Source organism: Cyclopterus lumpus, chromosome 19 (assembly GCF_009769545.1).
Source record: "Cyclopterus lumpus isolate fCycLum1 chromosome 19, fCycLum1.pri, whole genome shotgun sequence".
Lineage (NCBI taxonomy): Eukaryota > Metazoa > Chordata > Actinopteri > Perciformes > Cyclopteridae > Cyclopterus > Cyclopterus lumpus.
The window spans coordinates 6,190,972-6,202,408 of record NC_046984.1 but is presented as its reverse complement, the minus strand read 5'-3'; the positions used below and the strand labels follow the sequence as shown (position 1 = coordinate 6,202,408).

At 41.8% G+C, this 11,437-nt stretch overlaps 1 protein-coding gene across 1 annotated transcript in view; it reads right to left on the bottom strand.

Moving 5' to 3' along the window:
- snx29 (sorting nexin 29) overlaps positions 1–11,437 on the bottom strand; it is a 107,270-nt gene that overhangs the window by 38,762 nt on the left and 57,071 nt on the right. The window contains exon 15 of the mRNA XM_034558472.1: positions 10,823–10,929. Within this exon, the coding sequence (XP_034414363.1) occupies positions 10,823–10,929 (107 nt within the window). The remainder of the gene's footprint in view (positions 1–10,822; positions 10,930–11,437) is intronic.

Sequence of the window (11,437 nt, the reverse complement as noted above, 5' to 3'; positions counted from 1 at the left end):
GCTGGGCTGTATGGAGGACACCTGCTGTCACAGCCGCTTCGGCAGAGCGCCGTCTCCGGCTGACACATGAGCCGAGGCCGCCGCCCCAACCCCGGCCTTCATACACTCACTCATTCACATCCCATTTAGGAGCCCACACACTGCTGTGAAGGCGGAGGAGAGGCTCCTTATGTAATAACAACAACAGCAGCGATGACGATCATAATAACCTCCATTTAGAAAAAAACACTGCGAGCTTCGCAAAGTAGTGTCGTGTCAAAGTAGATTTCAGTTTCGACGCCAGTTTACACCCAAAATTCGGTGTTGTGACAATACAACATTGAAAAAATGTCACGCATCAGAACAGATTAAGCAGCGCGGTTTCTTTCAAACAAAGACTGCATTGAAAGCAGCAAGGACTGAACATCAGTATGTGTAACAATAACAACAACAACAAAAACACACTGGTACAACTCTGCAATGAGACAGTTTGAGTGTCATTGTTAGTGTGAGTAAGCGTGTCACGAGCAACGCGAATCAGTGACATGGCGCTCAGGACCTGTGCTGACATTAAAGGGGACCATAAGTAGATGCTGGTTGGGCTTTTGTTTTCCTTTGGTCGGCTCTATGAGGACAACAGGTCTATTTCTTTTCTTCTTCAACCTTGATGTTGTACTTATATCACTCCTGGCTACAGTTTGTTCACGTTCCTTCATGCCCATGTTAATAACTTTCACTTGGTCGAGAGCAGGGACCTCTTTGTGTCTCCTTGGACACTGTTTCCTTGAGGGAAAACTGTTGTAAATGAATGTTGTTGTAAGGCATCAACATGTGAAGACTGCAGCTCCATACATGCAGCCTTCTCCCCTCGACTATTACGATCTACAGTCTGGTGGGAAATTTCAGGAGAAAAACATTTAATCAATGTTTTTTTTTTTACTATTTGCTGAATTCAATCTTTGGTTGTGGTATTGAAATAGTTTCAAGCCTCCAGTTGCCATGACTACCCCATTTCTAAAATACAGAAAGCAAGGCTATAGAACATGTGTTGTCCCCGCCTCTGGAGCAGACTGCCTGTGGGCCAAATAATAACAAATATGTCTCCCTGTGCAGCCTACATTTTGAATGCCCACCCTCTAAAATGTCTATAACAATATAGATATTTTGAACTGGGCAGCTCACGTTACTGCAGCGTTCAACGGTGGGGTGTGATGAATAATAAAAAATAAAATAAAAATTATTTGAACTTATTCTCTTTTGACTTTAGTCACAAAATAGTTATTTTGCAACTTTAATGACATGAATGAAAATTCGTAGAGTTTTTTCTTGGAACATTATCCGCTCTCATGGCTCTATAAGTATTTTTGTATTTATGTTTTACCTACAGTGGCACTAATATGCTGTCATATAGACAGGCAAAACCACTCACTGCATAAATGTATCTGTCAGATATTAAATGAACATGAGAGGACAGAGAGAGAATATCAAATACACAAGGCCAAACAGACAATTACATTTTACTCATAATGCAATATTGTGCACCAAATATAGTGACAACCACCATTTTCTATACAATGAGACCAGCAAAGTGAGTCTCCTCTCTCTTGTCAACACCACAGCAGCTCTAGTGAGAGAAAGTGTTTGCTGTGAATCACGTGCGTCTGTCTTTGTTTCTCCATATCACGGTTTGACTGCAGCTCAGACGTTATTAAGTGGATAATGATGAGCGTGTCCTCAGGCAGGCAAACACAACCGGCGCTCTAACGGGCGGTAATCCATCCAAAGTATTAAGTAAATTACTTGTAACTAGTCTGAGAGTTTCGGAAGGCCTTCAATCCCTCGCAGCTGAATACAGCGGATTCAACACTTTTTGAAAAAAAGAAAAAGAAGTCTCAATTTATCTTCTTTTTCACTTCATGGTGATAACATACTGGAAAAGTGTTTCACTTTGAGGACTACACCTCAACAATGGGAGCACTGCTAAACTGAGACCATGGGAGTTAAACTGAGCTTCTCAGTCAATATCTACATCTCTCTTAACAACAGAGACTTTAGAAACCTACGGATCAGATGGGGCCGACAAGCAATAAAGCACAGCTGATGGTAATCTTAGAACCTAAAACATAACGGTTTCCAGCTCTAAAACTAATCCTCAAACCTGACATCTTAATGTTTCTGTTTGCATCCTGAACCTTGACGGAGACGCCCAGACCCACACTTCTCCGTGGGGTTTATGCCCATGGTCCAACCAGCATGAGTCACATCCTGTCAGATAAGTCAAGGAACAGGAAGTCCACACCAAAACACTCATTCATCACCTCTAATTATTTAGCCACCACAACTCTTAAATAGGACATTATAAAATAGGAAATTAATTTGAAGCGTGAAGAAACCCAATTAATTCTCAGTGAGAGGGAGCTAATCGGTTTGTCACTCTACGGCCATGTGTGTTTGTATGTGTGTGTGTGTGTGTGTGTATGTCTCAATGTACAGTATAGTTTGTGTATGCACATGTGTGTTGGCTTGTGTGTGACGGTGTATTTGAGAGCGTGCGTGCCAATTCTACACACCAAGCGGTGGTCTATATTAGGCGGTGGCTGTGTGTGTGCCAGCGTTGCTAACGGGTTTAAACAAGTTAATCTTCTCTACTGTTATTAACGCAGGGTCATTGAGATGCATTATTAGCCCGAGCTTCCATCGGCCAATAAACATCTGCAGGACTCGGGCTAATTAGTGGCTGCAGAAATCCTGAGGGGATGAAAAGCGATTGGTCCAGAACAAGGTAGTTATGGAGACTATAAAAGCTAAAAGGGCGCCGTCACAACAGTTTAGGTTTAGAGTTGAGTTAAACTTCACAAATGACGCAAACAACAAAGACAAGAAATTACATGACAAACAAAAAGTGCAGGCTAAGGAGATTATGGTAAGTTTATGTGGTGCATTGTAGTGCGTGCGTGTCTACCCTCAATAACTCTAACCTCGTAACCTAAACAAACAACAAAAGTCTTCCTCTTCAAGGTGATGGACTGGCTTACAATATCCTTCAAGCCAGTGGAGTTTCAAGTTGAAAAGCTTTCGGTGTGAAACCATAAAAAACATCACAATAAAGCTGTCAGCCCAACAAGGCAGCGAAGTAGAGGCCTGACACACGCTGGTGTTGTGGGCTCCGGGCTACGGCTGATCCGCAGCCTTGAAGCCGCGGCTGAGTGGCTCACTAAGCCTCTCCTAAGGTCATCCTGCGATCACAGACCAGGACCAAAAGTCTCCTGGGTGTGTGGCAATGTTCTGCCTGGGGAGCTGGGGCAAGCAACGCCAGCAACATGGTGACCAATCGCTGTTACTGGTTTTCTTTTTTAGTGGCTGGAAATGGTAGGGAATTACCAGTATATGCAGCTAGTAACTCAACAGTTACATTGTTAGGGAGGACAATGAGCTGATATTGTATTGTATGTACTGTATGGAAAGTTTAAAGGTACCTTGTAAAATGTCATTAATACTGCTATGGAGCAACGTTTTGATAAGTGGGTCGCCAATTTGTCTGGTCAACAACGCATAGAGTATGCATGCACGCTGCCGGTGTGATACACATTGCTGCTGCCTTTCCCCTGAATGATGTTACGTGGCGGTAATGTGAAAAAGAAACGTAGAGACGTGCCAGAAAAGTACACGGTGCCTTTATTTAGCCGAAGATGAATTGTTTATTTAGCTGGAATGAAATTACTTTGCTTTAAAAAAATAATAAAATGACAAACGGACATTGGATCTATAAGCGTGGATGTGGAAAAACATATACTTCCTATTGGTATACATTTTCTTTAACAAAATGTATACCAATTTAATCAGTAAAAAATGTACTTGAGTGAACAAGATAAAACTTGACTGTTTTTTCATGGCTTAAGGTTTATCTTTCTAATGGAACTGATATAACTTGCACTGTTAATAAATAAACAGTGTACAACTATAACTAAGTGAGAGAAAAGGAAACATAGTTAGGATTAATAAGGACAAATGCACTACATTCGTACTCCCCACAGTAAACTTCACCGTCTATGTTGGTTATCTTCTCTGTGACAAAGGCAGTGTGTCATCATTTAAATCATGCAACACTGCAAAGTAGAACTGGGCCTCTTAAAAAGCAAATACAAAGCCAAGTTTACTTTTGTTGCAGCACAAACTCTAAACGGTCCTTCGGGGCCAACAGACCAAACTCGCACATTTTGGAAACAGATGTAAATTCACCCCACACAGCAACAGCTTCACGGACCACTTTTAAGAGCATCATTCATGTTTTGCATGTGGTACCTGATATGACTGAGAAACGGCTGTTTGCTATGAGACCTCTCTGACCTGCAGGCTTGGTTTAGTATGATGCAATGCTCCATCACACGTCTTCATCCGAGCCGAGTAGACTGATTCAGTGTTTACGATAAGCACATCAATATATAGTTCACTAACGAATCCCAAAGTCAAACCTGTTTACTGCTCCTGTGGTGAGATTGAAAGGAAAAAAACTCTTTTAAACACAAATTTTTCAGACTTTGTCTAGTAGAAATATTTTTAAAAAAAGAAGGGGATGACATGCAGTGCAACGGAGATCCTGAGTCGGACTGGTGGCAATTTTACTGTGACATTCTTTTATGAACCAGAGCACAAATTCAGATTTACTGACCGTCACGCATCATCTTTTCTTTTTTAGCATTCTTTCTAATTTCTTCAATCTTGAATATATACAGATGTCATTCCATAACTCAGTTGTCACATGCTCCTCCGAATACAGTCCAAAAGTCTAATTTAATTCTTTCATATATAAATACTTCTTTGAAAATATTTAATGTAATACTTCTTCAAGTGTAACCCTGGGCACTGGTCTCCTTTTCAATTCAACATCAAGCATTTCTTTAAAGAATTACATGTTCATATCTTCTGAATAGGTTATCGTGTACTGTGATTTTACATAATGCTTAATAATGGCAGGTGGTTCTTAGCGCTCATGTTAAACCAGGACGATTTCATCGCGGGACACCACGAATTGAAAAGAAAAAAGCCTAATTCTTTCCTTTCTTTTTTTTCCCCATTCGGGGCAGAAGGGAGACCCAGCCGGAGGGGAATCAAAAGGTTCATTTAAACATCTTAAACTGGGTGAGAAGTCAACCAGAATACGGACAAAACTGGGTTACTTAGTAAATCTAAAAGCAGCTTGTCTCTCTTCGTTTCTGACTCTTGAGCACAGCTGCTCCAAGAAGAGACAAGGCTGAGAGACGGGGGGAAGAAAAAGAGGGTGAGAAAGGACCAATATAGACGTCACAAGCTGTGCTCTCCACTAGGCCACTATGAACTGAGGTGGAAAAAAAAAAAAAAAAAGATACAAAGAGAGACGAGTTAAGAAGTGTGAGCACACGAGAGCGGCAGATGGACCAATAGAAAAGGCAGAAATGGTTTATGGGAAAAAATGGAAAAAATCTAGCCTGTGGCACTTGGGTCACATATTTTTGGGTTGTGCAGTATTAATACGTTAAAACGGCGCAGTGATGAAAATGTTAAAGTACAGTCTGTCAGCTTTAATTCTGGGGTGTTTTCATCACAACCGGATGAACACTGAGAGAACTAAAGCCCTCTCTTACAGCATGTTCTCCGGTCGGTTGACAGAAGTATTTAGACATATTAAGATTAGGTTTGGATTTGAAAAGCAGTCACTTTCACTCTCAAGAGTCTGAATTTAAACACACACTGACGGGGCTTTGCCAGTATTAAGATAGTGGATTAAATGGATGTTGGGTAATCGCAGCATATGGTATGTTTTACTTGCCACATGCATTTAATCACCAAGAATGTATGTAGTTAGCTCGATTAGCTAACTAGCTACAGCTGACAACATAAACTAGCAAACGTTGTCATTGCAGGTGACACAATTGACAGCTGTGGGCTAGAAATAGGCTGTTGTTTTAGTCCAATTCTGTCTAAGGTCAAGGACCAATTGTTTTAAATGAAGACTAAGAGCTTCATGTGCTACATCAGCCACTATGTGTATGTGCCGTATGAGATATAGACCAGAAACATTTGACAGGTGGGGCAACAGCAACTAAAAGGGTTCGGGGCAAACAGATTACAAGGCGGGCAAAAAAAAACGTTTTAATACTGGTGAGATTATTTTACTGCACTGTGGGTCTTTCATGATTCATCCACGTAATTAAATGCCCACAAATTATTGCACAACGCTTATTTTTCATTTGGCCAATCGGGACATTGTTACACGCAAAACCTACAACTCCTACAATAATTAAAGTAAAAGCAAATTGAATAAGCCCTAGAACGGCTTTTTGTACTCGGAGCATGTATGAACACTTCAAAGCAGATTCACCTGCACCATTCTGAGAAGAATCGCATGCATTATGCAGCTTTTCTGCCTTTTCAAGGGTCACATTCACTTGCATTACATAGCAAACAAAACAGGCATTATAGATGCATTTCTGCTCATTTTCTCCTGTTTTTTTACTGTATACTCTCCTCTGAGGAGATTCAGAGAGACTCTGAGTCGGTGGCTTGTAATTGTTGTTCTTGTTCTTGATGTTGTTTATGGTTAATTAATGAGCTTGTGGATCAAAGGGAGAATCCCTGATCCCACTGGAAGTTTTGACCCATATCTCTTCTCTATCCTCCAAAAAGTGCTTTGCCTCTTCTTAGAAATACAACATAGCAGATATTAAAAAAAAGAAGAAAACACCATGGGAAACCTGAACAAAAAAACAAGATCTGCTGTAATTGTCACTGCATAGTCACAAGACTCTCAGTGTAGACATTAATGTAGTTTGCTTACTGGATGCGAGTCAGATGTCTGCTGAACAATTTGGGTTTGGATGATTCAGCCTTTGAGCTACAGACGAGTCAGTTTATGGCAGCACTGTATGATGTAATGATGCCTCAATAATAAATCCAAGATGCCTTCTAAGTCTAAATAAAATATACATGTTAAAAAGGCAGTTTCTAATGACTCACAGGTGTCTGGACTAAGAGTATACAGTTCCATAGCAGTGACTGATCACAACACACGGCATCTGTAGAGTTTTGAGAGGGTTATTTTACAACAGCTGCTGAGATTAGGTGCCTTTTAGAAACTCATCCCATCTCTCATCTAGCCTGTATTATGGTGAACACATTCAAGCATCGTTTCACATTTTGTTCACAAGCTAAAAGGACAAATTACATAACAATATTAGTTTGCACAGTGCCATTATCTCATCTGTGCTCTTATTAGCTGGATTGCATCTTATTGAATATATGCATGTACTCGAGTAACCTGTATTTTATAATAATAATACTTTCATTTTATATAGTGCTTTTCTAAGTACTCAAAGATGCTTTACATAGGGCAGAGACAAACAGAGAAGCTGTGCGGAGTGAGTCAATTAGTGGACGGTAGGGTGTAGGGTTAGCAGGTCAAGGCGAGTTTGAAGAGGTGGATTTTGAGGGCTTGCTTGAATGATGATAGGTGGGAGCCAGACGGATGTGAATGGGGAGGGTTGCGTAGGACCGGGGTGATGTGGTCAAAGCGGCGGGTGGAGGTGAGCAGCAGAGTCTGAACATACTGGAGTTTATTGAGGATTTTGTTGGGAGAGCCAACGAGGATGCTGTTGCAGTGTCGAGTCTGGAGGTTATAAGGGCATGGATGAGAATCTCGTTGGTGGCAGAGGACGCATGCAATGTTTATCTTAGACCTGATTCATTTGATTGTCATAGACAGAGGCTGATAAATGTCATTCAGCTTACTGTGGCTTCTTTTTTTATTTTGGAAATGTAGTCTACGACAACAACAATATAACACCCTGACATCGTTCAATAACAAAGGGAACAGCATGCAATAATAATGACGAAAGGCCAAATCCATGCCGTTATCATTTTAGTTTCATAATTGAATCAGAATGTAATTAAAAATCTCCAAACAGTCACATGCTGGTGAGTGTGAATGCTTCTCCGGCCCATTGGTTTAGAGAGGAGCTTCTTCACTGTCTAACTTCAGCCGGACACCAATAAGAGGATGTGTTACATCACTACCTGCCCACCTTTTACTCATCACTGGAGCCTCACAGATCAATGACTTACAGTGTTGGTGTTTCTCAGAAACCTCGGTGGACACGTTAACTGCATTATGTTATTTGTTTTTATCACTCGCAGACGAGAAAAAACACCACGCAAGTTGCTATAGTTGTTATAGTTTCACTTTCTTCCCTCTTTGCTTTTATCTCTCCCCGCATCCGTCAGTCTTTCACTCATTTTCCTTGTTCATCATTTCATTGTGTTTCCTTACAATTCAGACAAGCATCCGGTCTATTGGGATGTGTGAAAGTGCCCTCCCACTCTGATAGCTTTTTTTAAACCCACTTAGATCCGACATCCATGCAGATTCGTGTGAGGAATCCCACTCATCCGGACAAGACTGTGCACATGTGGTAATGCACGCGTACATGAACACACCTCAAATCGCTTTCTCACTGCCGCGGCCGAGAGGTGACGGAGTGATGGGACGTGAAGAAGCGAGTAAGAAGGCGGCAAGAGGGTAAGAATAAACGCTTCCTCTTCAAGTCACTGCGGTATGATCACGCTACGATCTTCAGCTGAGACGAAGGGAAGCGGCGATGAAGAGGAAAATAAAGAGAAATCCGGCGGGAATATAAATGTGTGAAAGACCGGGATCACAGGAGGTGCGAGGAGAGGAAGGACACACTCACATTAACACTACGGACAATTTACAAATCACCTGATCTACTGCGTGTGTGTGTGTCTTTGGACAGGAGGAGACCGGCAGGATCAAAACACAAACACTGGGAGACTCCCCGAAGTCGGCCCTGCTGGTTACATCACAGACATTGCTTTGCGAATGTTAAGCCCATCTAGCTTCTTGGACAGCTGTTTAGTGACGTGAGGTTCAACTTTCTATTCTGTTTAAATAGTAGCCCCGACCCAGAGCCCCTGGCAGACGGGATGGAAAGAGCAGAGAGCGCCTTGAGATTTGTGTCAAATATAAACAAAGTCAAAATCAATACCATGCATTAGCATCATTCAATTAAAACTGAACTGGGTCACAAACGCGGGCGTGTTTCCCAGGTTAATGAAGGCTGAGCCCTATCCAATATTTATTTGTGTCTGGCAGGCCTGTAGTTATCCAACAAGGATCGATGTGACATTTCCCAAAAAATCAATAACCCATTGAGGCACATTTTGTTTCAGTCGCTGGAGCCAGGCAGCTGAATCAGGACTGCTGACAGCTGCTCATGTAAATCACACATTGCCTGCGCCGCCGACGCTGAATGGACGCACGCTGACAGGCAGCCTGAATATCGAGGCAACCCCTGTTACACCGGGTTGCTGAAAAACATCGAAGGTGGTCACTAAAGCCAACATCCTGTGTCTCCCGATTGCTGCATATCTTTCCTGTTCCCCTTGCTCTCTGAGGTTAAGACACACACTGGCATCACTTGCCGCTAGACGACTTGTTGCACATCAGGGGTGAGGAAAACACTCTTGTCCTGCATGAAATTCCTATTCAAACAAAGCTGTCAACGCCTCGCTGGCGTGGGACCAGAAGAGAGGTCGAGGTGTGATTTTGTCCCACACAAAGAGGATTCACCTCCGTGTGAAAAGCCCGATCGAGCCTGACCGCCAAGCCTGACCGCCAAGCAAATGCACGAATAAATACGTAAACGCCATTTAAAATGTACCACATATACATGTGCATAAATAAGTGAAAATGCAGTTTTGTCAAACACAGGCTGGAATTATTTCTTATTAAAAAGGAATATAAAACCGTGGATTAATTATTCATATGGACGCCTCTCCCACCTCACTAACCATTAGAAAAGATTTCTCCTGTGCGAGTGACACTCTCACTAGGAGGGTTTCCCCATTGGTCAATCTCACAGGAAACTGGACATTGGGCCGCAGTTTGGTAACATGATGCCTGATGAATCCAGTTAATAGAGATCTTCATCATGCAACAATATCAATATCTTTGAGAATAACCTGCTCAGGGAATAGCTCTTGGCACTGTTAAGCGTTTTAGATCAATGCGGTTGCAGAAAGTAGAATTCTCTGCTTTATTGAGATTAAGAGTCTCTGTGAGGATGCTTCCCCTCCACGGCTCTCACAAGGCCAAATAACTGGTTTTATCATTCTTCCTTTAAGCTCTTAATGCCCTAATTCAGTATTTCTCAATGCAAAGTTGTAATGTGGCTCTGTGACATCAATAAACCATTACCACATTAATATATATATATATATATATATATATATATATATATATATATATATATATATATATAATGACTTTCAACAAACAACATTATTGGCCTCTACACTATTGTTAGGATTGTGTGGCAGCAGCTGAATGTGTACTCCTTAAAACGAACTTAAAGCTTTTTATTCAGCTAGCTTGGCCTTGTCCAAATCTGTCAACAATAACTTTTAATAAACATGTTAAAACATGTTTTAAAGCCGTAAAAGCAGCAATATGAATTGTGTGCAGAATAATATAAATATATATAGCCTAGTCAATGTGGACTCTAGTCGCTACCGTGAGGATGCAACAATCTGAGACGCCAAACTTCACGCTAGGCCACTCCCCCTGCTTCCAGTCTTTGTGCTAAGCTAAGCTATCAATATCAAACGTGACTAAGAGCATTTCCCAAAATGTTGAACTGATCCTTTAAGTGCTGCAGCTGGTTCTTCAAAAACGTTTCACAACTCCCCAGTTTCAGATGATTTGTTGTCCAGTATGCTTAATGAACATCTGTGACAGAACCGTGGCACTTCCTTAACGCGCATCGAGAGAACTCAGAGAAGCGACACTCACCTCGATGAGTTTGCGTTCGTAGCTGGCGGCCAGCTCCTCGATGTCGCCCATGAACTTATTCTGTGGGACCGGAGCCTGGTCTTCACTCGGCCGCAACATTGACATGTCTGCAGCAGAAAGAGAGAGAGCGAGCACAGCTATGTTTACACAGACTTACAGAGACGTGGCATGTCGATAACACACACTGCGAGGAACTCTCTAATTAGAAACAGTGCGTTTTATGCCAATTATGTGTCGTCTTCTGTAGCGAGTTGTAACACCTGCTGCTGTTTAATGCTTTTGTTTTAGCAGCAGGGAGCGGCAGATCTATACAATAGAGACAATTTTTCGATTTGATTTAATTAATGTCACACGCTGAAGTAGATACGACTCAAACAAACAGACACCCACAGAGAAACACTCATAAGCACACAAACCCTCAAACACATGCACGCACACGTTCTTGTACATTATAAAATGCTGCTGCACACACTTTTCCTTTTTTCTGAGAAAACTTCTTACCGTTCTTTCAAAATGATGAACTCCCCTACTCTGACTCTTCAGGCCGAGCTTATTGTTTCTTTGCACTACCGTAGCTCGCTAACCAGCTGAAGTCATCACTGCGGAGCCTAAAGC